Source organism: Lolium perenne, chromosome 6 (genome assembly GCF_019359855.2).
Source record: "Lolium perenne isolate Kyuss_39 chromosome 6, Kyuss_2.0, whole genome shotgun sequence".
NCBI classification, from domain to species: domain Eukaryota; kingdom Viridiplantae; phylum Streptophyta; class Magnoliopsida; order Poales; family Poaceae; genus Lolium; species Lolium perenne.
In genome coordinates this window covers 31583104-31610251 of record NC_067249.2, presented here as the reverse complement: position 1 = coordinate 31610251, position 27148 = coordinate 31583104, and the positions used below count along the sequence as shown (strand labels likewise).

At 46.8% G+C, this 27148-nt stretch overlaps 5 protein-coding genes across 7 annotated transcripts; 2 read left to right on the top strand and 3 right to left on the bottom strand.

Moving 5' to 3' along the window:
• Positions 1 to 234: 234 nt before the first annotated feature.
• Positions 235 to 3819, top strand: LOC139829898 (putative F-box protein At3g16210). 3 transcript variants are annotated; one of them, XM_051339221.2, is made up of 3 exons: positions 235 to 1381; positions 1460 to 1557; positions 3521 to 3819. In XM_051339221.2, the coding sequence occupies exons 1-2, from the start codon at positions 262 to 264 to the stop codon at positions 1513 to 1515; spliced, it is 1176 nt and encodes a 391-aa protein (XP_051195181.2). In that variant the 5' UTR covers positions 235 to 261; the 3' UTR covers positions 1516 to 1557; positions 3521 to 3819. The 3 variants fall into 3 exon arrangements, with proteins under 3 accessions (XP_051195181.2, XP_071677633.1, XP_071677634.1); XM_071821532.1 differs by lacking the exon at positions 3521 to 3819 and adding an exon at positions 2607 to 3112; XM_071821533.1 differs by lacking the exon at positions 3521 to 3819 and adding an exon at positions 2558 to 3112.
• A 429-nt stretch (positions 3820 to 4248) lies between these two features.
• Positions 4249 to 7978, bottom strand: LOC127308410 (uncharacterized). The gene is made up of 6 exons (XM_051339231.1): positions 7644 to 7978; positions 7141 to 7197; positions 6008 to 6255; positions 5737 to 5865; positions 5560 to 5622; positions 4249 to 4707 (listed from the first exon to the last, which is right to left on the bottom strand). The coding sequence occupies exons 1-6, from the start codon at positions 7882 to 7884 to the stop codon at positions 4534 to 4536; spliced, it is 912 nt and encodes a 303-aa protein (XP_051195191.1). The 5' UTR covers positions 7885 to 7978; the 3' UTR covers positions 4249 to 4533.
• Positions 7979 to 9026: 1048 nt separating this feature from the next.
• Positions 9027 to 12609, bottom strand: LOC127308411 (2-hydroxyacyl-CoA lyase). The gene is made up of 2 exons (XM_051339232.2): positions 11196 to 12609; positions 9027 to 9591 (listed from the first exon to the last, which is right to left on the bottom strand). Exons 1-2 carry the CDS (start codon positions 12600 to 12602, stop codon positions 9277 to 9279), a joined length of 1722 nt encoding a protein of 573 aa, XP_051195192.1. The 5' UTR covers positions 12603 to 12609; the 3' UTR covers positions 9027 to 9276.
• A 5101-nt stretch (positions 12610 to 17710) lies between these two features.
• LOC127310615 (uncharacterized) lies at positions 17711 to 18820 on the bottom strand. Its single transcript, XM_051341273.1, has one exon. It carries the CDS (start codon positions 18818 to 18820, stop codon positions 17711 to 17713), a length of 1110 nt encoding a protein of 369 aa, XP_051197233.1.
• A 4327-nt stretch (positions 18821 to 23147) lies between these two features.
• On the top strand, positions 23148 to 24125 carry LOC127310616 (MEIOTIC F-BOX protein MOF-like). The gene has a single exon (XM_051341274.1). It carries the CDS (start codon positions 23148 to 23150, stop codon positions 24123 to 24125), a length of 978 nt encoding a protein of 325 aa, XP_051197234.1.
• The last annotated feature ends 3023 nt before the right edge of the window (positions 24126 to 27148 follow it).

Sequence of the window (27148 nt, the reverse complement as noted above, 5' to 3'; positions counted from 1 at the left end):
CGGCCCCCAACGATGTCAGGTGTTGTCTTGGCGGTGGATGTATTGCTGTTGTTAGGCCCGAGATACTGTAGCGGAACTTTTGTTTCTTAGTTTTCTTTTCTTCTTTTTGGCTGTGTGCATCCGTAGTGCCATTAGGGTAGTGCGTTGTTGCAGAGGCTGGGTGTAATTGGTATCGTTTTGATATTAATATATTCCCTTTATCGAAAAAAAAAAGAGAACTCATTTCCCAGTTCAGTTCCCCCCACGGAGAGCTAGAGCGAAATGACATTCTGCCGCCGCCGCCATCCCACCTCGTCGCCGGCGGCGCCGCTCGAGGATGACGACCTCATCGCGGAGATACTCCTCCGGCTCCCCCCGCAGCCATCCTCCCTCCCGCGCGTCTCCCTCACCTGCAGGCGCTGGCGCCTTCTCGTCCGCGACCCCGGCTTCCTCCGCCGCTTCCGCGCCCACCACCGCTCCCGCGGCGCTGCCCCCGTCCTCGGTTTCTTCACCGAGGAAGACATCGGTATATACTTCCACCCTACCCTGGATCCCCCCAACCGCATCCCGCTAGAGCGCTTCCGCCTGCAGATCACTGGCCGCACGGAGAACTGCCGGATCGTCTGCTGCCGCGACGGCCTCGCTCTGCTTGTCAACGTGCACCCGGGCCAGGTTCTGGTGTGGGACCCCGTCACCGGCGACCGGCGCAGCCTGCTCCTTCCGCCGGTTTTCCGCAACATGGACAAGTTCTACAGCGGGATGGTGCTTCGCTCTGCTGCTGCTGCTGCCGGAGACGGCGACCGTTTCCAGTTCCAGGTGGTGTTTGTGCGCTGCTTCAAGGGACGTAACGCGCGAGCGGTTGCTTGCGTTTACTCCTCGGATACCGGCGCATGGGGTGATCTCATTCAGACATCCACGCCGCTTCAAGTTCTACGCACACACGACGTGGCCACGTCGGGCTCCAGGGTTGGGCGTTCCCTCTACTGGTCGCTTCATGGGAATTCGAGTAATGCCATCCTTGAGTTCGATTTGGACAGGCAGAACCTAGCTGTGATTCCATTACATATGGAGGGATGGATTATGTCGGCGCAGGGTGGTGGACTTGGCTTGGTCTCTGTTTTGGGTCACACAGCACAACTCTGGAAGAGGGAGACTGATCCTGATGGTGTATCGACATGGCGACTGACAAAAACCGTTCATCTGAACAAACTTCTTCCGCTGAGGTCAGGGGACAGATTGGACATAGACTTCGCGGATGAAAGCAATATGCTGATCCTGGGGACAGTTGACGGTATCGGAATATTCACGGTCCACACAGAGTCAATGCAGTGCAAGAAACTTCCTGTAGAGTTCAAAAAGATACCCAGTGTCTTTCAACCATTTTCAAGTGTCTATACTCCAGGTAATAGCCTGCCTTTACATTGTAGGTAATATCTTTTCATTTCTGTATCATTGATTGTGTGCCTTATTATTATTGTAGAAATGGGCGTTGGTGCTGAACATGCTGGAGCTGAGCCCTTGCACAATATAAGATGAATGTCCAGTTAGATGTACTATTCAGATGCATTGCTTTAGCAGGTAATGCTGTAAGTTCTGTAATTGGTTGTTAGCTCCACGTAATCTTTTCTAGTTCAAGCCACCAAGCTAGATTTTGGTAACTTGTAGTGTGGTATGGTTTATGCAAGGTCCAGTTTCTTCGATGTTGTTCACAATGGATGCCTCATAAGTTTTGTTGACCACATGATCAAAGTCACATGACCAGATTCATCATAAAAAAATCCAGTGCTGCTGTCACATTATTATGTTTGCCATTGCAAGTAAAGTAGTTGCCAACTTATATTTTAAATACTGTATGGAGGGGGGAAATTTTAGATGTTAGAGATGTTTTCTATAAATATTGTAGGAAAGTGGTAGGCAATTGGTTAAATACTCGTTTCTGGGAGGATTTATTGGTTGGAGAAGCCCCTTTTAATATAAAGTTTGCTAGATTATATAATTTAACTTTTAGTACTGGTATTCGGGTAGCTGAAGTTTTTGAAGAAGGCTGGAATTGCGTGAGATTCAGAAGAACTTTGCAAGGGGAAACTGCGAATATGTGGATGGAGTTACAAAATTTGTGTGGTGAGGTTGTGTTAACTGAACAGAGAGATAAATGTAAATGGTTGTTGGAGAAATCCGGTCAGTTTACGGTTAAATCTCTATATTCTGCTTGAAAAATGAATCAAGGTAGGTGTCCTTTTAAAAAGTTATGGTTTACTAAGGTTCCTCTTAAGATTAAAGTGTTCTTATGGTTATTTTTAAGAAAAGTATTTTAACTAGAGATGTTTTGAAGCATAGAGGTTGGGAGGGCAGTGGTAGATGTCTTTTCTGTAGTGAGAATGAGAGTATCGATCATCTTTTTGTACACTGCTCGATGGCTAGATTTTAAATCAGTTTCTGACATTATTGGTTGGGATTTTTTGTTTCCTCCTAGTATTAGAGGTTTAGTGGTGACCGGTGTTACTGCGGTAATGTGGGCTTTATGGAAAACTAGAAATGCTGCCTGTTTTAATAATATATTTCTCTATGATCTGACTAGTGTAATTGCTCAAACGGCTCATTGGATGGATTCGTGGGCTATTCTTCAGATCAAAGGTCGACGAGGCTTGCAACACAGAGGAGCAAGAACGCTGCTGCGTGTGGCAGCTGAAATCTTCCGTAAGAAGAAGGGCTAGGCGCCGATGGTGCTCAGTAGGGAAGGACCTTGAGGAAGAGCATGATGCTGGACACAGTGTGTTGTTTTTAGTTGATACCAAGTGGCTGGCAAAAAATGGACGTTTTTATGTTGGCTTTATGTGGCCTGGAGGTAGAAGTTCTAGTTTTCTGTATGTTGCCTGGAGGTAGAAGTTCTAGTCGTGAGCTGGGTCTGTCTTCAGAAAGTCTAGTAGAATGTTCTTAAGTGTGTGGATTGGAGGAACAGTAAATCTCAAACGATGATGTTTATCTGGTTTCATTGCCAGCAATGAAATCGAGGGATATGCCCCTTAATTTGAAAAGAAAGGGGGAAACTGGGTCAATTTGGACAGAAGGAAATACCATGATCGCTGGATTATGATTCTTTCAACTTTGTTAGTGATTGGATTTCTGAGAAGTATACCTGAGGTTTCCTCCATATGTTTCTACTATCTGGTCCATGAGCTTTTCATGTGCCCATGATCACAAACAATAGACAGTATTTGCCGCTCATGGAGGCATGTAAATCTCTGATCTTTTAGCTTCTACTGGGATCTGATATGACCAAAAAAGTTGATAACATGTCAACAACTGAAGATGAAGGTGTGCCAATATAGGCTAATTATACTCATATCACTTTTATCTCATTCTAGTGTTTGTTTTGTCTAGTAGCGCTGATATGATTGACCTTGAGATTTTAGTTTAAGCTATGCAATGAACTTGATGCTTATACTTTTCCTAGAAATAAACAATGTGAAATGTAACTCGCAGCTTTTGCATCAATGAGTAGTGCAGAATTGTTTGACAGGTGGTGCTCATTGCCCCGCAGGTATCTAGAGTGGTGTTCTGGCGGCTGAGATGCGGAAACGAATTCAGGTTCCATCTTTTATGAAGTTAGAACTGTAGAATTTAGCAGTCTTATTTGGAGAAGTTGACCTCAACGTGACTTTGTAGGATTTAATGCTCTATATAATCGGCGGATTCTATCTGCTGTCTATTTTATGCAAAGTTGACATGCATTTGATTATCTTTTTAGATGATTGTTCACTGTGCATCTATTGTATAAGGCAATGGTGTATTTGCTCCTGTCTTGGCTATGTCAGTTGATTGTTCTTTCTCTGCGGTTCATTTGTTTTATCTCGATATCTTCCAAGCAATCGCTTCCTAGGTTTTGTTGGGAAAATCAGAGGTTTTGCTGTTTTGATCTACCGGTATTTGTCAGATCATCTTGATATGGTCAATTTGCTTGACATGCAACACCTGAAACATCCCAGCAACGACAGGTAGGTTAGGTTTTGAACTCAAGAATGTTAGCTACAGCAGAACTGTTGTGCGTAAGGGTACCCCTGCTCATTGACCTATGCTACCACAAACTTGGCAACAAGGAAGCTTTGGTCAAACTAACTGCCTGTCGTATTAGATGCCTCAGTCTGATGATGCTTAGGAGTAGGATACCAAAGATTGATAAAAAGAACACTCGCCCTCCTGTGGCTTCTGACTAGCCAAGTGAACATCATTGACAAGTCTGAGCAAGTTTACCATTAACAACGCCATCACTGCCAACAAGCTTTTCACCCTTTACCACGACCTTAAAAGTCTTCTTTAAAATTCAATACAAGGTCCTTTGTAGGTCAGCACTTTCATGATAAATAAGAACCAAGAAAAAAAAAATGAGACAGCTTCTTTTCCTTTTAATTCTATCTCACAGATTCAACAAACTGCCACCCCCTAATATCGAAATGAAATGCCAAAACCGCAAGTTAAAACTTGGAAAACATTGATGGTGTCACTACTATAACTTGAGAGTACAAAACATACAATAGTTCAGGAAAACAAACAACTTCATTTTTCAGTCTTGCGCCTCTTCTTATCAGACTTATTCTTTTCCCGTCTTGTGCTTTTCTTGTCAGATTTTTCCGGTTTCACATCTTTCTTATCAGACTTTTCCGGCTTCGCAGCACCTTCCTTACCAGAGCTCTCAGGCTGTTGCTTCTTCTCAAGCTGATTCCGAGACCTCTGCAAGAAACCAACAACCAGTGTGCAAAGAATATCAGAATCTGTGTGCCGAAGCATCAATCAGCTTTATTAGGGACTGTGATGCAAGATGACAAAACTGGGTTATTATTTACGAAAAATGTTCATCGTCCTAGAATGAATGACCTCCGTGGTGGCAGGCATGCTGCTGGAGAGCATTTGGTATAGAGACGATAACACTTGGATATTGCACAACCTTTGAGCTCACTAGGCATTTCAGTATGATGCCTAAAAGCCTTCGATATGTGCATGCATCAACCAGATTTAGGGACAGTGACGCAACACAACACAAATACAAACTGGGTTATTGTTTACGAATGTTCATCGTCCTAGAATGAATGACCTCCATGGTGGCAGGCATGCTGCTGGAGAGCATTTGGTATAGAGACGATAACACTATGATATTGCACAACCTTTGAGCTCACTAGGCATTTCAGCATGACGCCTAAAAGCCTTCGATATGTGCATGCATCAAGCAGATTTAGGGACAGCGGCGCAACACAACACAAATACAAGCTGGGTTATTGTTTAGGAATGTTCATCGTCCTAGAATGAGTGACCTCCATGGTGGCAGGCATGCTGCTGGAGAGCATTTGGTATAAAGACGCTAACAGTATGATATTGCACAACCTTTGAGCTCATTAGGTCTTTCAGTATGCCGCCTAAAAGCCTTCGATATGTGCAGAAGCATGCTAATACAAATTGAAAGGATGAGATACCATAATAATCGATATATGCAGCAGCATGCTAATACAAATTGAAAGGATGTGATACCATACAAATCGATATGTGCAGCAGTATGCTAATACAAATTGAAAGGATGTAATGCCATACCTTCTTCTGCCTCCTCCGGAGTTGTCGCTGCCTGCCTGAATCCTTCTTTGGCTTTTGTACTTGCTGAATCATTTAACAGGCATAAGCGTAATTAAAAGCCATACAGAAACCAATTAATTTTTTAAACAAAAAATTGGTCAGCCAAAACAGGAGACTTCTTAAAAATAGGGCACAAACCTGAGCAAGAGCTATAGTCCGAGCATGTCGTTCAGCATGTGTTTCTGCCTCTTCCTCCAGCTCACCATCACTGTTGAGCATCATCTTAAGCCTCCCATTTCCCAGTAGTTTCTTCGATCGAGCATGTCTCTACAATAGACAGACTGAAATAAAGACTACCGTTTACAATAGAAAACTTACATTTTGTCCAAGATTGTTTCTCTATATGAAGCCTTCTGCCTTTAACATTATAAACAGAACGGAAAGATTAACTTTCTTCTGAATTACTCACCTTTGATTCCAGATGTACCCTAACCATGTCCTCACTTAGGCACATGATTCTAGGACACAGCTTGCACTTATACACAGATTTGCACTTCAGAACATAGTTATTGAAATCGGCCTCAAGAGGGTCATCCTTATTGGCAGCAACTTTGGAAGAATCAGCATTAACACGTGAAAAAGCTTTCTTAACAGGCAAATTTATCGCATGGTCTTGTTCATACATCGGGCTGCTGTTCTCGTCATCATCATCATCATCTGAAAGTGAGCCTTTCCTCAGTAAAATTGGTAGTAGATACTTGGACCTTGCCACAATATTTAACAACTATTCAACACGCAGAACGATGCTCATATTGAAGCGTTACATAGGATGACAAGATAAAGATGCTTCACACCATAGTGGTTAATGGGCTGCTAAAGAGGAACTTGGATGCAAATTGTTACTATTACTTATATTTCAAGCAAAATAAACGAAATTGGTCAACCAAACAAGAATTATCAAATAATAAAAAGTAGAACATGTTGCTAGCCTTAGTTATTGCCAAGAAATAAACTTCACAAACCCTGTAGAGATTTCAACATAAAATAGAGTTCCATAGCCATATATTCGTACAGGAACACACCATAAGGTCATTCACTACGAAACGAAATCCCTGAGGAAGCAGGCTACCACATCTGGTTAATACTTAGTTCCCTAATTGCCATAGTGGACCAACAAGGTGACTGAAGCATAGGAAGACAAGCAAATATAGTGGTAAAGGGACATACTGTCAGGTGGAAGTACGAGGTTAGAGTTATTCTATGATCCAAAATGCCTCAATAGAACCAAATATGCCGGAGATATAAGCTTTGTGCATACTACCAAACAGATCTCCCCACAACAAGAAAAGATAGATGATGTTAGGGACTCCCTACTTAGTTGACAACGCTTTGGACTGACATGCCATCATGCATGCATAAACCAAATTAAAGAAACGATGCCTGCGTTTCCATAAGAAAAGCGCATCTCAGCCTAAACCGTATCTTACATTCTTTGAACCTCCCACATCGAGAAACGATATATCTCATAATCAAAATTAAAGAAGGAGCCAGGTTGCGACAATATGAGAAGTCCACATAAGAGGAAGAGCAAATAGTACCTACCTACAGAAGGTCCGTCAACATCGTGCCCAGAGCTGTCCTCGCTTTGGTATCCCGAAGCTGATGGAGAGGGAGCAGCCGAATAAGTGAAACATTATTCATAATCTTTACATACAGTGGTGGGTCTCAATTTTGAACAATTGAAGCCCGTAGCGAAACCATAAATTCAACAAAACACGGTCAAATAGATTATCAGTGGACCTAACAAAAAGCTGAATTCTGAAGTAGATATAAGGGTAATGATAGTATTATAAGACAGACAAAACAGCACAGATTAACAGTTGATGGCAAAGTAGTACTAATTATATGCGTCTATCTATGTGAAACGTCCTTCACACTGGAATGTTGGAATGGCATGAAACATCCTTCCTGTCCGTCTACGTGAAACAATATCATCCAAATATACATAGTAGACAAATCATACGAGAGTACGAATGCGCGCCGTCAAATCAGGCAGGTATTGCAGCGCACGGCCCGTCAGACCATCAAGAGCAAGAAGAACTCACCCTCTTCCTCTTCGATCTGTTTCCGCTCCAGTTCCTCTTCATCCTCTTCTTCTTCTTCTTCTTCTTCCCCTGACTCCTCCTCGGCCGCTTCTTCTACATCTTCTTGCTGTTCCTCCACCTCCTCATCGGCGACCTCCTCTTCTTCCGCGAGGTCCGGGTCCGAATCGGAGCCCGAGGAGGAGGAGGAAGAGGTGGCGCTGTTGTCGCCGTGGTCCTGCCGGAAGAACCGCCTCTTGATCATATCGCCCGCCGCCGCCGCCGCCGCCGCGCGTGGTGGTTCGTTCTGGGAGAGGCGAGGTTTTGGGTTTGGGGGAGGATGGAGGAGGCGAGGCAGTGCCAAGGGGCCGGGTTTGGTTAGAAAGAGGGGGAGAGGCGCGGGCCGTTGGATCTAGGTCATGCGGCAGGCCTGGTCGGAGATCGATTCGTCCTGAACCACTGGAGCCGAGCGAACGTCCGTTGGTTGGTGAAATTGCTTTGGCTTCTCGGGCTAAAAACAACAACATTTTCTTGAAATCTCATTCAAAACTTGCTCAGTTTCATAATTTATAGGGCATTCGAGATTCTATCATTATTTTTAGTTTTAATGCATTCTTCTCAGCTTATCACTCATTTAGCTGCAACTATGCTTAAAAATTCTCATGCCTCAAAACAAGACTCAAATAACCATATGAAGTCTCACAATTTTTTGTTTATAGAGTTCTAGCAAGGTTAAATCCACGCCTGACTAGAGTACCATGGCAAAAAAAAAAATCCTCGAAATAGACTTTCGTCCCGCTATATTAATATAACAACCACGGGGTATAATTGCTGGGGCCTCCGCATAATCAAGCCCAAAAGAAACAAAAAAGGAAAAGAAGAGAAATGAATGTCGCCAAAGGCAGATCGGCGAAAACGCTGATGATCCACAACTGTTGTGCCCTCCGAAGAATTCCCACCATGATCCCAGCCCTCCGAAGCGCTGCATACCAATGCAACATCATCAAGAAGGGATGCGGCAATGACGACGCTTCTGCCGGACAAATTCTAGGGTTTCCCCGTTACGCGAGAGGGGCGTGGGTAGGGAGGACCCCGACACCCTTCAAGAAGGAATGGCGGCGCTCGCGAGCGGCACCACGTCGGTGCCGGCCATCCGATACAAATTTCCCCCACCCCCCTAAGGACCACAACCTGGACGCTACATCACGCTCCACCAACCTCGCCATCCACCAACTCGCACCACCATGATCATGTGTGGACTTTTATTCATCACCGTCCACAGTAAAAATATTGAGCCCTTTTATTTACCATGTGTGGACTTTTATTCATATAGTTTATAACTCACTAGCACACCCATGTCAGGTGAATGAATTCAAACAGATGTTAACTATACCCATGTCAAGTGAATGAATTCAAACAGATGTTAACTATACGGCAATCATGGTCATGCTCACATGTACACAAAAACAATAGTAGAACATTACAAAATAGACAAGAATCGCTTGCTCTAGAGGAAGGTACAGAACTAAAAGAAGGGCTCCCTCATTTCAGCATATACAGGGACAAGTTCAGTGTCAAATTTAATTTGAACGGACCATCAGAATAGTAAAGAAGCTTTTATTCACTCAGTACCTCCGTATATGGTACAGTAACACGTTCAGTTTTTATGCTGCATTCTGCCGCTCTCTGCGCCTGCGTAAGGATCGATGATCACATTAATCACCGCTGGCTTCCTGGCACGAAACGATTCCGAGAGGGCCGATTTCAGCTCGTCGGGCGTCTCGGCGAGGTAACCTTTTCCGCCGAAGGCTTCCATCATTTTGTGGTAACCCGCTGCCGGAACGAAAGAAGTTGGGGCAGGGTCGTCTTTGTGGGGCCCGATTAACTCCTCGGGGCTTCTTCGGTCGCCGCCGTAGACACCGTTGTTGTTGAAAACGATTACGACAACAGGCAGCTGGTACCTTACTAATGTCTGCAAAATGAACAGTAGTATAAAGATATCATAATTTAGCTGGTACAACCTGAGTCAAAAGGAAAAAAACTTATGTTCTATGGCCATTCTAGAAAATATACTCCAAAGAGGGACTAATTATTGTGTAGGAACAGAAAAAATATCAGACCAGCCTGATTTTTGCCTTATCCCAGCATCCAGTCTTATCCTTGGCTCATTCTACACCCCCTGCCGACATCCATAGCAGCCCCTTCTAAGACTACTAATGGAGCAGGCTTCTCTCAGCAAGGATCGCATGTTACACAAGAAAAGCTATGTTCTACAACTGGTTGCATATGCACCGTGAAATGATAGTTATCATCATGCTAACCCTCCCCCAGGGTCCATACTAGTTCATTATGACTGGCAGAATAATCAGTAGGGACATGGAACCAAATCCACAAAATATGTTGCTTTGCAGGCTTAAGTGTTTGACTCACACATGTGCAATGTTGGCATCCATCGATCTGTCAAAATGTATCAAATAGCTTTTAATACTCTTTTCTTTTGCAACTGAAGTGTGTGGCATCTTCGCGCTTAGGTAGGCCCCTTTTAGAAAATATTAATCATAACAACCGATCGTCTACACTTCAGAAATGTTTCACCAATAATTAATTCAAATGGGTGAAATTACAAACATGAGGCATTCAACTCTTCTTTTCATTTATTGTTTAGCAACTACTCCTACAAGACTTGCACATCCAGGAGAACACAAAACAAAATTATAATGAGCTGTCTCACAGCCTCGGGGCTTGAATATGAACCATACACATGAGTTTCAATTGTATAAATCAAAGCAATAAAATGGTGTTTGACAGATAAGCCTGGTTGCCATAAAAGCAAAATTATGTGATGGATTGGCAATATAGATAGATAAGCCTGACGTAAAATACTAAAAATTTATGCTCACTTAAATTGGTAACTTAGGACTAATGGGATAGTGACTTTGCAGTTATGTATGAAGCTGTATGTTCATGTGCCTAGGGCACTAGGACATTAGAGGTACAATCAAGATTAAACATGAATGGACATGGCTTAATTGTATTGAGCTGCAAAATGTAGAATGTGAAAGTGTATAATTGTACATTGTAGCATGTAGACTATCTGGTCTAGCTTTATCAGGATCAATCAGTATAAGGATAGCCCAAAACTGGGGACAACCTTTTGTAATGGATCGATAGGCAACAGTTCAATCCTGATCTGTAAAAGTTAATAGAAAGAATTTTTGACACATCTATGAATGATGTATGGTCCTTTGCATATATCAATTAGACCATTTTGCTGGCATGATGTGATAGTACCATACTAAGAGTTGGGAGAGTTACTACAGTTCATAATGTATGATGATGTTGCCTAGCATGTATGGAGATTATTGGCAATAACGTGGAGTACCCAATCAACTACCCTTTCTTTACTAACCCAGATAGTGATAGTTTCAGCTCACAAAAGCACGATAATAGCAGAAGTAAGTAACAGTAGGAAACAAGAAAGAGTACTAATAATAATTCTATGCAAATTAAATCAAATAACATGTCAATTGTTGCTATCTGGTTTGTGAACGCGCGATATAATGCTGCTACTCATACCTCAACCTCCATTGCACTGAATCCAAATCCAGAATCGCCCTCCACAGCAACCACGAGTCGTTTCGGCTCAGCCACTGCAGCTGCAATACAATACCCCAAACCGACCCCCATCGTCCCCCATGTCCCTGCATCCAGTCTTGTCCTCGGCTCATTCTGCACAAGCACGGCCCTGCCAACATCCATGGTGTTTGCCCCTTCTGAAACTACGACGGGAGCAGGGCTTCCCTCGGCAAGAATCGCATCCCGGATAATCCGGAGCGGCGTCATGAAATTGAACGGCACGACATCTTTCGCGAGCTGCGCCTCCATCTTAACCACATTGTCCTTTGCCTTCTTGGTGATTGCAGCAACCCACGGGTGTGAGCGCGCCAAGCAGAACGGCTGGTCTTTGATCTCCCTGTTGATCAACTCGACGACTCTCTTGGCATCCCCAACGAGCCCGAGGTGCGGCTTCCGGAGCTCGATCTCGTCCTCGTCAACATCCACGAGTATGAACTTGACATCCTTGGACCACTTGGGCGGCTCGCCGAAGTGAAGCAACCAGTTGAGCCTCGCACCGATGACTAGCGCAACATCGCACTGGCCGATGGCGAGCGACCGTGCCGCGGTGGCGGACAGCGGGTGCGCGTCTGGCACGACCCCCTTCCCCATCGGCGTCGGGAGGAAGGGGATGCCGGTGGTGTCCACCAGCTTCTGGATCGCCTCCTCGGCGCGGGCGTAGGCGGCGCCCTTGCCGAATACTACTAGAGGCCGTTCTGCGCGGTGGAGCAGCTCCGCCGCCTTCACGATGGCCTCGTCTAGGGATTTGTGGTTGGGCGGGGAGGAGCCGGAAGCGGCGGCAGCGGCTGCGGCGATGAGAGCGTCCGCCTCGGATTGGGTGAGGGTTTGGTGGAGGACGTCAGATGGGATGTCGAGGTAGCAGCCGCCGGGGCGGCCGGCGACGGTGGCCGCGAGGGCCTGGAAGACGAGGCGGGGGATGTCGGAGATGGTGCTCGCCTTGACGGCGAGCTTGGCGAAGGGCTTGGTGGCGGCGATCTGGTCGAGCTCCTGGAAGTCGCCCCGGCCGACTTCGGGCTGGGCGCAGGAGCCCGAGACCATGAGGAGCGGCCAGGCGTTGGCGGTGGCGTGGGAGAGCCCCGCGAGGCCGTGCACGCAGCCGGGCCCGGACACGGTGAGGAGCAGGCCCGGGGTGCCGGTGAGGAAGCCGTAGGCGGCCGCGGCGTACCCCGCGGACTGCTCGTTGCGGAAGGCGATGAAGCGCACCCCGGCGGCGGCCGCGCGGGAGGCCAGCGAGGTGACCGGGATCCCCACCACCCCGAACATGTGCCGCGCGCCGGCCGCCGCCAGCGCGAGCCCCGCCACGGCGCTGCCGTCCACCTTCGCGGTCAGGGCGGTCTCGGTCGCCATTGTCGGTCTGAGATGGGAGTAGGTGAGCAACTGAGATCGAAATCTTATAGAGGAGACGCGGCCGGCGGCGAGCCGAGGCAGGTGCAGATGCAGATGATACCTGTTCTGCGGCGTATCTGAGGAAAGAAAAAGGCAGCTTCTTTCTTCCTGCAACCGCTGTACTGCTGGAGTGTTGGTGAGTGGTGACTCACTGTCACGAGTTGGCTTCTTCGGAAAATACTCAAAATCGTTGTTGAATTTTTGTTAAGAGTACCCTAAAGTTGTACCATATTTTTATAGAAGGCAGATGTTTAAGTACAAGAAACTACCACTCGCTGGAAGCAATGAGCGTCGCACAACTCTACACCGGCTAGTCCGAAGGCAGCCACCACCGACACAACAACACCACCACCTACAAAGACTTGCCTAAGCTAGACTACAAAGCCGCGTCCGAAGAACAAACTCTCCAAAAAGGACCCTCCTTGTCAACGTACCATCTAAAGAAGATAGACGGCGGAACTCGGATGAACCCCAGGAAGCTTGCTCTTGGACTCGCCAATGATGACGTTCATAGTGCCCTTGAAGAACAACCTTGGGCGGCGGCAAGCACCGGAGGAGCGCAACTTAGGACATCCAAGTTGTGTCTCCAGCAAAATTCGTTGTTGAATTCTTGATGCTGCTTTTCAGCAAAATTCTCTACAGGACAACTGGACAAGACTAGCTGTGTGAATGCGGGTAGGGACTGTAACGGAAATCTCTTGCATGCTAGATACCAGGCAGCAGCCAACTCTCTTGTGATGGAGCCATGGAAGCAAATGCTTTGAGAGATGGAGTTTGCATGCCACTTGAGCTGGGGAGCCACCAGATCATGGAAACTGATGCCTAGGCCTGGTTAATGTCAATCTCTAGGCCAAAGGGAGATGAAGACATATCGGAGGTTGCCACCATTCTGAAGTAATAAATCAGGGAGCTTAGCATGGTTATTGCCAAAAGTGTCGCTGACTCTCGGGCACCAATGCTCCTGTTGTTAAAAAAAATAATCAAAAATCATACAATTTTTTTTAAAAAAATCTATAAAAAATTAAATATAGTAAATGACGTAACCTACAAACGTGTAAAATTTTAATATGGAATTCTTTATATTGTAGTCTACACAAAAAGATAAAATCTGTCGAAATTTGGAGATTTGAAATATGTATACCCAGATCCACACGTTTGTCATTTTTGTGTAGCCCAGAATATTTGTATTTGAACTAAAATTTTGCACGTTTATGAGATAACTTATTTGCTATACCATGATATTTTTTTCTATTTTTTTAAAATATATAAATGTGATTTTTGTTTTGTTAAATAGCAGGAACACTGGTACCCAAAGAATCACAAGTTTGATGTCACAGTAAAGGATGGAAAAGATCGCCGCTTTTGTCTTGCTTGGTTTAAAGAATTTACATGGATTGAGTATAGTATGGAAAAGGATGTTGTCTTCTGCTTTGTTTGCTTTTTGTTAAAGGATAAAACAAAATGTTCTGGTGGAGATTCATTTGTTAAGGATGGTTTTAAGAACTGGATCATGAAACCGAGATTGCTGAGACATGAAGGTGGTGTTAGTAGTGCTCATGCTGAAGTTCAAGAGAAATTTCATTTGTTCTGTACACCAAAAGCATCAATCCAAGCATCTCTTGCTTCAAACAACTCACGGTACAAAGCTTTGTATTTGCATCGTTTGACATGGACACTCAAGTGTCTGAGGTATCTATTGCACCAAGGCTTGGCATTTAGAGGACATGATGAAAGTGAAGATTTACTAAATAAAGAAAATTTCCTTGAGTTCTTAAATTGGCTTGCAGGAAATTTTGAAGAGGTTAACAAGGTGGCTCTCAATAATGCTCCAAGGAATTGCAGTATGACTCACCATGATATACAACATGAGCTGGTCAAATGTTGTGCACAGGAGACTACTAAACTACTCATTGAAGAACTTGATGGTGATCATTTTGACATAATTGCAGATGAGTCTAGTGATGTGTATCAGAATGAGCAGTTGGTTGTTTGCTTGCGCTATGTTGATAAGAAAGGAAGGACAGTTGTAAGATTACTTGGTCTTGCTCATGTTGAAGACACTACCTCTTTGACACTTAAAGCTACAATTCAACAAATACTTATGGAGTACAACTTGACATTTGCCATGGCCCGTGGGCAAGGATATGACAGGAGCTAGCAACATGAAAGGTAATGTCAATGGTCTGAAAAAAACTAATTATGGATGAGTCTCCTTCAGCTTATAATGTGCACTGCTATTCTCATCAACTGCAGCTAACTCTTGTAGTTGTTGCTAAGGAGAGTGGAGATTGTACTTGGTTCTTTCTACAGCTTGCACACTTGTTAACTGCTCTTGGCATGTCTTGCAAAAAGATGAGGATGCTTCAGATTGCTCAAGGCGAGGAACTGATTGATGCATTGAATTTGGAAGAAGTACAAATAGGGACTGCGAAAAATCATAAATGGGTTTGGGAAGGCCATGTGATACACGTTGGGGCTCTAACTTCAGGACAGTGAAACGTGTCCTCTCTCTATATGCTGCAATAAAGCGAGTCCTAAAGAAGATTGGAAAAGAGTAGCATGGTGCGGAGGCTCAAGCGGCTCTATCAGTTGAGACATCAATTTTTTCATTTGAGTTTGTTTTGATGGCACACTTGTTGCAAGAAATATTTGGATACACAAATAACTTGAGCAGAGCTTTGCAAACAAAAGACCAAGATATTGTTCATGCTATTGAGCTACTTGATAATACAAAGTATCACTTGGGGGGCTTGAGGTCTGATCCTGGATGGGGCGGTTTCCTTATTAAGGTAACATCTTTCTGTACAAAGCACAAGATCAAAGTTGTTGATATGAAGGCGCGTTACTATCCTGTTGGGCGACCTAGAAGAGGTGATCTCTTCAATGGTGCAGATGATTACCATCACTTCCATGTTGATATGTTTGTGAGTGTCATTGATAGGAAATTTTCAGAACTAAATGACGGATTTGTTGAGGTAAACACAGAATTACTTACTTGCATGGCAGCATTCTCTCCAGTTCGCTCATTTGCTGCTTATGATCAAAATACGTTGTTCAAGCTTGCTTCACAGTTTTATGCTACTGATTTTGCAAGTGATGAATTGGCAAGACTTCCATGGCAACTAGATACGTATATTACTCATGTGCGCAGAGATGAAATGTTTAAAAACTTGAAGAATATAGTTGAGCTTTCAGTTATGCTTGTGGAGACAAATACTCATGCACAATATTTTATTATTTACAAGCTTCTCAAGTTGGTACTGATTTTGCCAGTAGCCACTGCCAGTGTTGAAAGGGTATTCTCCTCCATGAATTATGTGAAGAATAAGCTAAGAAATAAAATGAGTGATGATTACCAAGTGAAGGATGAGGATGTCATCAATCTCTTCCAAAAGGGCAATTTGTTGTTGTACTTCGATTTGTATGGATTTATGCACTTTAGTATTATGTATTGTACTGAAATAATTGTTATAGTCCTACTGGATTTATGCACTTTAGTATTATGTATATAGGCTTTTGTTTCTGTTTTCTACGCTTTGTGAAAATTATAGGCGTTTGTTCCTGTTTTTCTTTGCTTTGAAATATCTGTATGCCTGGTGGAAATACCCACCAGCATGTTGCCTAGGAGCCAAAAATCTATGTCCTGGTTATTGCCTCTCTTTGTTGCATGGATGGGCCAATGGATGGGCCAATGCTAAGGCCCATTTCTGTGCAAAAAAAAAGCTTCAGCTCTTTTTTTGTTGTGGCTTCAGCTTGAATGTAACTCTGCTATTTCTTAGTAATGATTATTGAACAGCTACTGATTTTAAAAGGCCGTATACAGATTTATGTAGAGGCTGGGCCTTTCCTGTTTTGAAAAAAATTGAATAGCTATTGATTCTCACAAAAAAGGAAGTTAGCTTCTTCAGCCCAAGTTTATTGAATTTTTAGATTTTTTATACAACCTCTATTCACTAATAGAAGACGATTGGATAATCTAAGTTAAACAATGGGAGTAAAATATTTAGTAAATTCTAAAAAAAATCGGTTCTTCAATCAATGGATGCATGGTTAAACACGATCCACAAAACCCTCAAAGATCGCCGTAAATTGAGAAAGAAACAGAAGGGATTACATTCCAGCAACTCCCTTAAGACACTCCACATGATCATATATAGCTACCGAGCAAGAGAAAAAAAATGTTAGGACGCCATCCTCTACCGTGCCACATAAGGCGCAAAGGGTGATGGATGGCACTTGCCTTTACCTTTCTGCTAGAGCACAAGTGACTCAAAGCAAACTACCATAAGAAGATCTTGATTTTCACAGGAAGATCACGGTCACTAATCGACAAGACAAGGTAACGGAACATGAATGAATAGAGCCGACAATTCAAAAAGTTTGCAACACGGCCATGAACACTATCTTGTTCTCCCATGATAAGATTGGTGATGCCGCGATTAAGATTAGAGTTTATCTGAATGTTCTAGGTATTTGACCAGCCCATAATTCATTGTGGGACAACCCCTTGGATGTCGCCCCCTTGGTTTGTTGCCGACAAAATGCGGGCAACATGTCGGTCACAAAGTTGAGCAGCAACGCCGAGAAGGAGTCCCCCTGACACAACCCTCTAGCGTTTTTGAAGTAAGGACCAATCTCACCGTTGATCGAGGTTGCATGATCTCGGATGAACATATAGGACCTGAGTTTAAACCTTATTGCACATGCTTTTTATCTAGAGGTTCAAACCTCGTGAAGCGTGAGCGCTTTCTTAAGGATAATTATAACCTTTTACTGAAGTTGGTTTGAGCAGCGCTGGTAATCCTAAACGCAAACAAAGATTTTTAGAAATTTGGTAATTGTGATTGCATCAAGATGAAAATGCATTCTGTAAATTAAGAATTGTGATAGCAGTCCAATAATGAACCAAGAGTCTTGTGATTGCATCAACCCATGGCTGGTCTTTGATTTCCCTATTGATCAACTCCACGACTCCCTTTGCATGGAGATGATACTAACGGATTAGTAGTCTACAAATACTCTCAGAGAGTCAGAGAGCAATCGAATCGCCACACATCCCAGGAGAAGGATCATAGCACCCAATACATGAGTTGACGGGGAAGCACGTACACCTCGGACCTGTGCATCACCATGCGGAGCCCTCCGGCATCACCATCCCCGCCGTACCTCTCCACCTCCACGCCGGCAAACAGCGCGTACCGGCGAGCGGACGCCTCGCAGTTGAAGAACCTGGCAACGCAGAACCTGGCGTCTCCCAGGTGCACGAGGCGCGACGTCTCCGGCATCCATCCCCACTCCACGGGCGGAACAACGGCATGCCCCGAGAGTCCGCGCACCGTGGGCGGCCGCTGCCGCTGCTGCGTCGTCGATCCGAGGTCCACGGCGCAGAGGAGGTTCGTGTCGCAGTCGCGGACGTCGCTGGTGCGGGCCGTCAGGCCGAACCAGAGGCCATGCTTGGGGACGAACTCTCCTTGTCCAGCGAACGGCAGCATCCATCTGCCGACCTTGCTCCACTCGTCGCGTGCCGTGTCGAAGGCGTAGGTGCCCATGCCATGCTTGGACACCAAGATGCTGGAGCCTCCGTCGACCGTGGTGGCTGCCCGGATGACCCCGTGTTGAGGATCGGGCTCATCGCGCTCGCAGGGAATTGGTGAGAGGTCCGAGCAGCACCAGTCACCTTCTTGGTTCGTGGGAGACGACGAATCCGACCGGAAGGCGAGCTGGTCGAAGCCGTGGTCGTGGCCGTCGAAGTGCATGGTCGACGGCAGGTTGGGGATCGCGTTCATGACGTACAGGTCGTTGCCGTTGACGGTGAGGGCCACGGGGCTGTACTTGGGGCTCGTGAGTGACGGCATGGTGCGGACGGTGTGGCGCGCGGGGTCATAGAGCACGGCGCGGCCGGTCTGGTCTGAGGCGACGATCTTGTCCGTGCCGAGGAGCATGAACTCCATGCCTCTCTCGGCCGGGGAGGAAGAGTGGGGAGGGGTGAAGCCCATGACCGGCGGAGGCAGGCGAGACGGCTCCGACGGTGGACGGTGGGCGAGAGCAGATGGCTTCGGCGGCGGCGTAGTAGGGTAGAAGAAACGCGTCGCGTCGATGTGCCGCAGCGAGTATTCGATACGGCCGGTGCTCGTCATGTTGCTCAGCACCAGGTGCACAAACCGCCGGCCGGGGATCATCGACGATCCACCGGATTATTCCAACTCCGGTGTGAAGAGGGTTATGGCCGCCGCCCGCCGAGTCCAACCTATTTCTGATCCGTCCCAGGCTGCCGTGTGCAACCGATTGATCTCTTCCCGACAGGGCGCGCTAGGCTTTCCTGGACTCTGCTTATAATGGGGCCGAATGTAGGCGTAACGAGAAAGCTTCCGGGACAAGATACGAGAGCTCTAGCTGTATTCCATTCTTTTTGTTGTTTTGCTTGTAGCTCTGGTTCCTGTTAGCTGGTTTCTAGCATCTTATATTATCTTGCCGGCAACGGCTTTATTAATTTAAGGCAGGGCTCGACCTACTGTTTAAAAAAGATACGAAAATTGACTTTTGTAGCTCGAGCATGTACTAGGCTACTTTTTGAACCTATAAATTTTCTATTTTAAATAAGCTAAAAAATCGAAAAAATACTGTGATGTAGATAATATTGTAATCTACAAGTGTGTAAATTTTCAGATTAAAATATGTTATATTTTGGGCTCAGCAACAATAACAAATCTTGATTTCAGCATTGATGAATACTACCCCCATCCCAAGGCTTAAGGCCTATATTTTTTTCAGAAAGTCAAACCATGTTAAGTTTGACTATTTTTTTATAAAAAAATCATTGATATGTCAAATATAAAATTAATATTATTAGATAGATAATGAACTATATTTTCATGTGCTATCTATAAAATATCATATTTATTCATATATTATTCTAAAATTTTGGTCAAACTTTACTTGCTTTGACTTTTCCAAAAAAATATAAGCCTTAAGCCTTGGGATGGAGGTAGTAGTAACGAACAACACACTAAAATCTAAATTTTGTCATTTTACGAGACTTTGTTATTTTTACTGAGGGCAATATATGATGTATTTTAATCTGAAAATTTACACACCGAGAGATTTCAACATTCTCTACGTCCACATATTTTTTCCGAAACTTTCTAAAACTTTGAAATCAAAAGTTTTGAAGTTTTAAAAAATAAAAACAAAACTGGGCTACATTTGAGGTTTTCCGACAAGATACCCGCAAATGCGAGCAAAATTGAAAAACAACCTTTTTTAAGGTTTTGCTCGACAATATATGCACCGAACACCTCGTACCTTAGAGCATCTCTACTCGCGCCCAATACAGCATCCGGCAAAGCAGTTTTTTTTGCCTCTCTGGGAACGACGGCATGGATACAATTATGCGAAGGTGCCGGCGCCTAGCCATTCACCCCATAAGCCATTCCAACATTATTTTTGATAAAATTTAGATTTTAAACAATAAATAAACTACAATAATTTATAAAAATAACTTAACAATTTTAACATAATAAACAAATAATTTAAGTTCAACAAAGCATACAAATAATTTAATAAATTTGGATCACAATGGCAAACAAATAAACAAACTAGGCGGCAACTTTAAGTATCCACAAATACTCCACGGATCATTTTGCAATTGGTGATAACTATTTGTCTCTCGAACTTCTCGAGAAAATTGTGTATTTTTTATGAAATTTAATAAAAATATGTATTATTTTATAAAAAAATAGCTGCTCGGCAGTCAGCACAAGGGGGCATCTCCAGCGGGGCGACGCATTTCGGACGCTCAAATTGTCCGTGGGTGTCCGTTTGCGTCGCCTGCCGGACGGGGAAATGGTCGTGTGTCCGTTTGCGTTTGGGGTTGGCTCCAGCGGCGCGACGCATTTTGGGCGCAGGCCAGAATTCAAAAACATGAAATAGCGTCGACTTTGCACGAAATTACAACCGCAAATTGAGGGTTGAAACAAGTTCATCACACTTTGCAGCTCGTACGGCGCAAAGTGGAGCAAAAGGGGCACAACAAGGCCTGAACAGCAATAAAAAAAAGTCCAAAAGGAGGCCAAGGTGCTGGGCGCATGGCTTTCGGCGCGCCTCTTCATGAACCATTCCCTGGTGTCGTCGTCGACGCCGCTCAAGTCAGCAAGCATGATCCTTGTGTCTTCTGCACGTAATTTGGCCTCGGCGTCTGCCTTTTTGGCCTCGGCGTCTGCCTTTTTGGCCTCGATGTCCAGCCTTTGGACATCGAGGACCTCCTTGGCGAGGTTCTGATAGATGGCAGCTGCGGCCTCTTTTTCCAGACGCCTCTTCTCGTCCCTAGCAGCCATGGCGGCACGGTTGTCGGCCATTATCTTCTCCATGCTCTGCGTGAAAGCAATGGCCTGCGCCTACCGGACGAGATCGGCCTTGGTAGCCTTGTGGCCTCGTGGACGAGGTGGAAGGACTGGACGACCTTGATCGTCGTCTTCGCCGTCGAGGTTGATCGCTGTCCCATTCCTCACAGCTTCGTTGTAGGCCGCAAAGCTTATCATCCACTTGCTGTTGTTTTTGAGCAGCTCCCAACAATGGACCATATGGAAGCCCTTCTTGTGCGGTCGCCCTGAACTTCTGCAAGGCGCGGGATACCTGCAATCATAGCCGCCAATGATGTAGAATGACGCAAATTGACGCAATGACGCAAATTGTGTAGAATGATGATGGTTGTATCGTGTTTACCACTGTCATGACGGCAGTGCCGCTTACGGGGTTGTTAATAGCATGTTCCACCGCCGAGCAGAACTTGGCAGTCTCTTGTTTGATGTAGTTCCATCTTTTCCGGAGGGACTCCTCCGTCCGAGGGCCTGTGATATGGTAAGGCGGGTGCATCCTGGTCTCGTTGTACTGCTGCAAGACCTTGGCCCAATAGACCTTGCCTTTTGCTGGGCGCCATTGATACAATCTTGGGTCGTTGCCAGCCACGCTTCACACAAACACTTGTCCTCCTCGTCGACGAAGCCTTGTGTCCTGCGGCTCTCCCCCTTCTTCTTGGTGGCGGGCTGTGTTGGCGCGTCGTCGTCGTCGTCCACGCACACGGGTGTTGGCTGCGTCTACTGGGTGCCGAACAGCCGTGCAGTGTCGATGTCCTCCGCATCTTGCGTCTGCTGCGTGCCGAACAGCCCTGCGGTCTCGATGTCCTCCGCATCATGCGCGCCTGTCCAGGCCCGATCATCGCGAACGAAGCCGCCGCCGTAGATAATTTCCTGGATGTCTGAATCATGGCGGTCCTTTCAATAGTCCTACGAACGACCGGACATCAGACGCATGATACAGGGCACTCGCACACATTGACAGAGCTCACGTACAGGGTCGTCCATCGTCGGGGCAGGCGGCGCCATTTCGTCGAACAAGATGCGGGGCTGCAGCATGCTCTCCTCCGGCACCTGGCGCGTCTTCTGTGTCGCGCCCGGGCAGGAGTCACCGCTTCTAGGCGTCCGGTTGAGGTAGGGAACCGCCGCCCCGGTCAACTTCACCGGCGGCAGGCCGGAGGCGAACCGCGACGCCGTGTGGCCCTGCAAGGGAGCGGGAGTTCCAGGGCGCAGCTGGGAACTTACCGAGCTGACCGAAGAGGTCGGAGGAGCGACGCCGGCGATCCCCTCTCTCTTGACGATCATGTTGCCCTCCGCCAAGGTCGGATGGAGGGCTACTTGCGCGACGCCGTCTTTGATCTGCATCTGCCAGGCCTGCTGGTTGGCGGCCGCGGCAGTCTTGATCTTCTGGTTCTTGCGCCGCCCGCGACGCTTGGCGGCCTCCAGGAATTTCTCCTCCGCGGAGAGCACCTTCTTTGCCGCCTTCGGCTTTGCCTCCCGGCCGCCACCGTCGGCGGCCCGCTTTGCTTCCGCCGGAGCTGCAGTATCCATTGTGGCTATGGCCGTGGCTACGGGGGAGTGTGGGGCGGCGGCGGGTGCGAGGGTTTGCTCCGCATCCATGGCGGTAGCTGCGGCGGCGAGGACGTCCATCGCTTCTGGCCTGCTCGCGCCGGTCTAGTTTCCAATTTGGCGCGGGGGAATGGCCAGTGGCGGGAATAATATCGCCCTCCAGCCACTGACGCGCGGGTCCTACGTCTTTTTCGGCGGACACTCGGAGCGACCGCCGAGCGTCCGCCGCGACGCAAACCTGGCGCATATTTGGGCCAGGTTTGCGTCGCGGCGGACGGCCCGATCACTTTGCGTCGCCCCGCTAGAATAGGCCCCAAACGCATTTCCGGTCACGGCGGACGAAAACGGTCGCTCAACGACCGTTTGCGTCGCGCCGCTGGAGATGCCCAACAGCGATCGGATTCGGAGACCGAATCATCTCTCGAGTCGGAACTCGGAACTCGGCAGTTGGTGCACAAATAGACAGCCAGAAATTAAACTGCTCGTTGATCAAGCTCGAGCCCCACGACGCAATACGGCCCGTACGAGCAAACACTGTAGAAACAGCCACGCCTCGATCCTCTCGCAACGGGGCCGGCCGCCGGCGATGGGCAGCCAGCTGGAGCGATCGCCCCAGACGGCGTTTCCCTCTTACAAGCGCGCCCGCGTGGACGCGGTGGCGCCGGAGGACCGGCTGAGCGACCTGCCGGACCACCTCCTGCACGAAATCATCGGGCGCCTCGGGTCCTGGCAGGCCGCGCAGACGAGCGCGCTGTCGCGGCGGTGGAGGCACCTGTGGCGCTCCGCGCCCTGCCTCCACATCGACCAGCGGCAGTTCCCGGGCAGCGACAAGCCCGGCTCCCGGCAGCGCGCACGCTTCGAGGACTTCGCCGACGGCATGCTCGCGTCCTTCGCCGGCGTCTCGCTGCCTCTTACCGCATTCCGCCTCTACTTAGTCGACGGCAGGAGCACGGCCTCCTCCGAGAGGTGGATCCGCCGCGGCCTCAAGCGCTGCCCGACCAGCGTCGGCATACGCTCCAGCTACGCCGACCACAGCGGCGTCGTCCAGTGGCCGCCTCGCCACCTAGACATGGGCGCCGTCGCCTGCCGCCTGACGTGCCTCCGGCTCGCTGGCGTGACTCTACGAGACGGCTTCGGGGAGCAGCTCGGCGCGCAGTGCCCGGTCCTCCAGGTCCTGCGCATCGACAGCTGCCACCACCAGTCCTACTGCGCCATCGTCTCACCCACGCTCAAGAGCCTCGAAGTCACCTTTCCAACTCGCTACTCCGATCATGTCACCTTGGCCATCGCGGCTCCTCGCCTCACCTTCCTCCTCCTCCGCGTCCCGTTCGGCGGCGAGGGCGGCAACCCGGTGATCACTGCTCCAGGGCACGAGGCGCTGCCGTCGCTCGTCACGGCGTTGATCAGCATATCTGATCGAGATTGCCGGCCGAACAAACGGGCTAACAAGACCAAGCTCGAGTTCCTGAGATCCATGCGCGGCTTCCTGGCCCGAATATCCAATGTCACCAACCTACGGCTGGAGGGATTCACCACGACGGTACGCATTCTATGGCTTGTGTGATTGTGTCTTGGTGTTTTATAACAATGTTTCTAACTACCATCACTTTGGCGCCAAATCCAAATCCACGCAGTATATATATATATATAATGCATTTTCTTTCTCTTGTACGTTGGTGTATTTCAGGCATTGCTGGACCAGAAATCTCAGGAATTCCCGGTATTCCGAAACCTGAACATACTGTGCCTCGTCCGCTGTGACGTTGGCGCGATCAACTCCCAAGTGTTGCTCAGAATCCTTGAGGGTACCCCTAATTTGGAGAACATTGCGATGCTCCTCTGCAAGGTAGTATACCTTAATTGTATTGTTACTTAGTATTTAGTTTCTTGTATACCTCACACGGACATGAAAGCTAAAACCCCGTACCATGACAGTTTTCAGGTCGTCCGAGGAGCAGCCCAAAAAGGACACCTTCCAAACGACGTGTTTCGACACTTTTCGAACACGAGAACCTGAGCTCAATTGAAATCAAGTGCCAACCAAATGATGAACCTCACTGGGACAAGATTTATACCAAATATTCAAAGAAAACGCGAAAGGGAACACATCCGAGGTTCGCCAAGAAACTGAACCACGTGAATCTGAGTTTAAGGGAGAGTACAAGAGAAGGAGAAATCTCCACTGATGCTGGTATTACGCCACCTGGAGAATTAACCTCGTCTTTGTATCTCCGGGCCAACATTACGCAGGATCCAGTGGCAGCCACCAGAAGGGTGCGGCCTAGAGTAACAAAAACCACTGGGATGGTGCGACCTAGAGTATCTAGGTCTAGGTCGCGAAAAAATGCCACCCGTCAACCCAAACCGGCGGTCTAGCTAAGTCCGACGACTGATAATTGTTTAGGTGGAAGAATGTTGAGGAGACCGGTAGGGACTAGGGAATGATACCATTACTTGGAAGAATACCTTTGCAGGACCTCGGTCTCTGCCGACGACGATGACGCACTCGTGCACCATGCACCTTCTTGGAGGCGTCGCCGCATGACCCTCTCCTCTTTGGATCCTCAAGTTCTGCTAGGCTGCTGACCCGTCGTCGAGTCCCCCTTGAGCTGTGGTGTTGGTGTGTAGGAGGTTTTGTCGGCGTGGACTAGGATGTGCTCGCTCCGGTGCAACAGAAGACAAGGCTCCCTCAACCTGGTGCTAGGCGGCGTTCTTTGTGTTGTCTTCTGTTGTTTTTCTCAGTTTGCGTTTGGTGTGTGTTATAACTCTTGGTGTAACTCCTAGCCGGTTGATGGCTTCGTTAATTCAAAGTCGGGCTCATTTCGAGCTTTCCGTTTAAGAATACAGCATAAAGGGATTCAGAGCTAACAAATTAAAAGACCGCAAAGTGATCTACAAACACCAAACATCGGGTACATGAAGTTTGGATGATTTGTTATTGGTGGACTAACTTACATTCGATACTTTGACCATAAGGACATCTCTAACGTAGGAGGTGTCCACGAGGATGGGAGTGGAGGTGTAGGCACGGGCGGTGGTGACACCACTCGCCATGGCTACCATCCGAGTAGCGACAAACGGCAGCGGGTACGGAGCGAAGCGACGGTCTGCATATCTCGGCACGGGGTCAAATCCCGACGAATGTGAGTTCTCACGATTGCTGCGTGGCCCCCCTTGATTGATTTTCGCCAAAAGGCGAGGATCGATGCCTGTCGGGGGATCAAATCTTCCCATATGCACATTTGCGAATTGACCTCCCCCCCCCCCTCGCCCGGCATGCTTGCAAACGACGAGGGATGTTCAAAGCCAACACCTCCGTGGTCCAATTGATGCCACTGCACTTCGTAGGTTGCGCAGTTTGTAGTCCCAAATGGCATGACCGGTTGTCGCGGCACGCTAGGGCGTGATATTGGTGGCCGGTACCGTTGGGGGAGGAGTTGGGGCGTCCATGGTGCAAGAGGCGGTTGATGAAATGTGATAGGAAAAGAGACTCTGGAGTGAGATGAGTGGAGCATCTGAGTTAAGCCTTGTCTTCCGTGCTTCCCACACGTGCAACAGGATGGCGAAAACAATGTTATTTTTTTCTCTCCCACGTGCAACTGATGTAGAAAACGATGCCACTCATGCCATTTTTTGCTTTGCTGCGCGCAACGATTGCAGATGTAGAAAACGAGGCCATTGATGCCATTTTTGCTCTCCCGACTCGCAACGGATGCAGAAAACGATGCCGTTAGTTTGCTCTCTCGGGCTTGTCTCCAGGAAAATATCGATTCAGCCTTTCTCGGGCTAGTGCATAAGACTACTTATAGTGGGAGTAACATAGATAGTAACATCGCATATTTCAAGACATTTTGATGACATGATATGATAATAAATAAATAAAGAAACTAAGGTGGTAACTAACTATGTTATCATAATATTACACTTTTCAAGATAAGATGAATCTGCAACCTAATAAATATGACCTTACATGATAATATATATATGTTATTACCCACTATCACACTCCCCACTATTACTAGTCTAAGATTTTATGTCTCCATGCCATTTTTAAGGGCGCTAGCCACTGCGTGAGCGTGGACTCATCAACCAATTGAACTATTTTTTTTTTTTGGATTAGCTTAGCTTTCGGTAGAATAAAGGCAGCACTTTTTATAGTTGTTTTTATGTTTATTTTCGTTTTTTAAAATCTAAACATTTTCTAGAAAACAAAAAAAATTAAATTTTCTCTCTCATATTCGGTAAAATGAAATCACACGAACAAAATTAGGTAACATTATCCTTATTTGTGCACCGTTTGCAACTGAAAAAATTGAAAAAAAAAAAATTAGTTGCAACCACACTTGCAACTGGAGAATATCTTGGGATAAATCTAAGTTGTCACCATAATTACAACTAGAGAAAGTCTCACTTGCAAAGGGAGAAAATTTCGGGACATCTTTTAATTGCAATCACATTTGCAACTGGATAAAGTCTCAGTTACGACTACACTTGTAACTGGAGAAAATCTCGGTTAGAACACAATGACAACTAGAAAAAAAATATAAGTTACAACTCCACTTATAGATGCAATCCTTAAAAAATGTT

Bases quoted from the DNA above. Each gene is read 5' to 3' on its own strand.
- LOC127308410 (XM_051339231.1), bottom strand. From the start codon at position 7,884: ATGATCAAGAGGCGGTTCTTCCGGCAGGACCACGGCGACAACAGCGCC. The intron at 7,198-7,643 runs GTGAGTTCTTCT...CCTCTCCATCAG, and splicing joins ACAGATCGAAGAGGAAGAGG to CTTCGGGATACCAAAGCGAG. The intron at 6,256-7,140 runs GTAGGTACTATT...GCTCACTTTCAG, and splicing joins TGTTGACGGACCTTCTGTAG to ATGATGATGATGATGACGAG.
- LOC127310616 (XM_051341274.1), top strand. From the start codon at position 23,148: ATGGGCAGCCAGCTGGAGCGATCGCCCCAGACGGCGTTTCCCTCTTAC.
- LOC139829898 (XM_051339221.2), top strand. From the start codon at position 262: ATGACATTCTGCCGCCGCCGCCATCCCACCTCGTCGCCGGCGGCGCCG. The intron at 1,382-1,459 runs GTAATAGCCTGC...TTATTATTGTAG, and splicing joins TTCAAGTGTCTATACTCCAG to AAATGGGCGTTGGTGCTGAA.
- LOC127310615 (XM_051341273.1), bottom strand. From the start codon at position 18,820: ATGATCCCCGGCCGGCGGTTTGTGCACCTGGTGCTGAGCAACATGACG.
- LOC127308411 (XM_051339232.2), bottom strand. From the start codon at position 12,602: ATGGCGACCGAGACCGCCCTGACCGCGAAGGTGGACGGCAGCGCCGTG. The intron at 9,592-11,195 runs GTATGAGTAGCA...TTCATTTTGCAG, and splicing joins TCAGTGCAATGGAGGTTGAG to ACATTAGTAAGGTACCAGCT.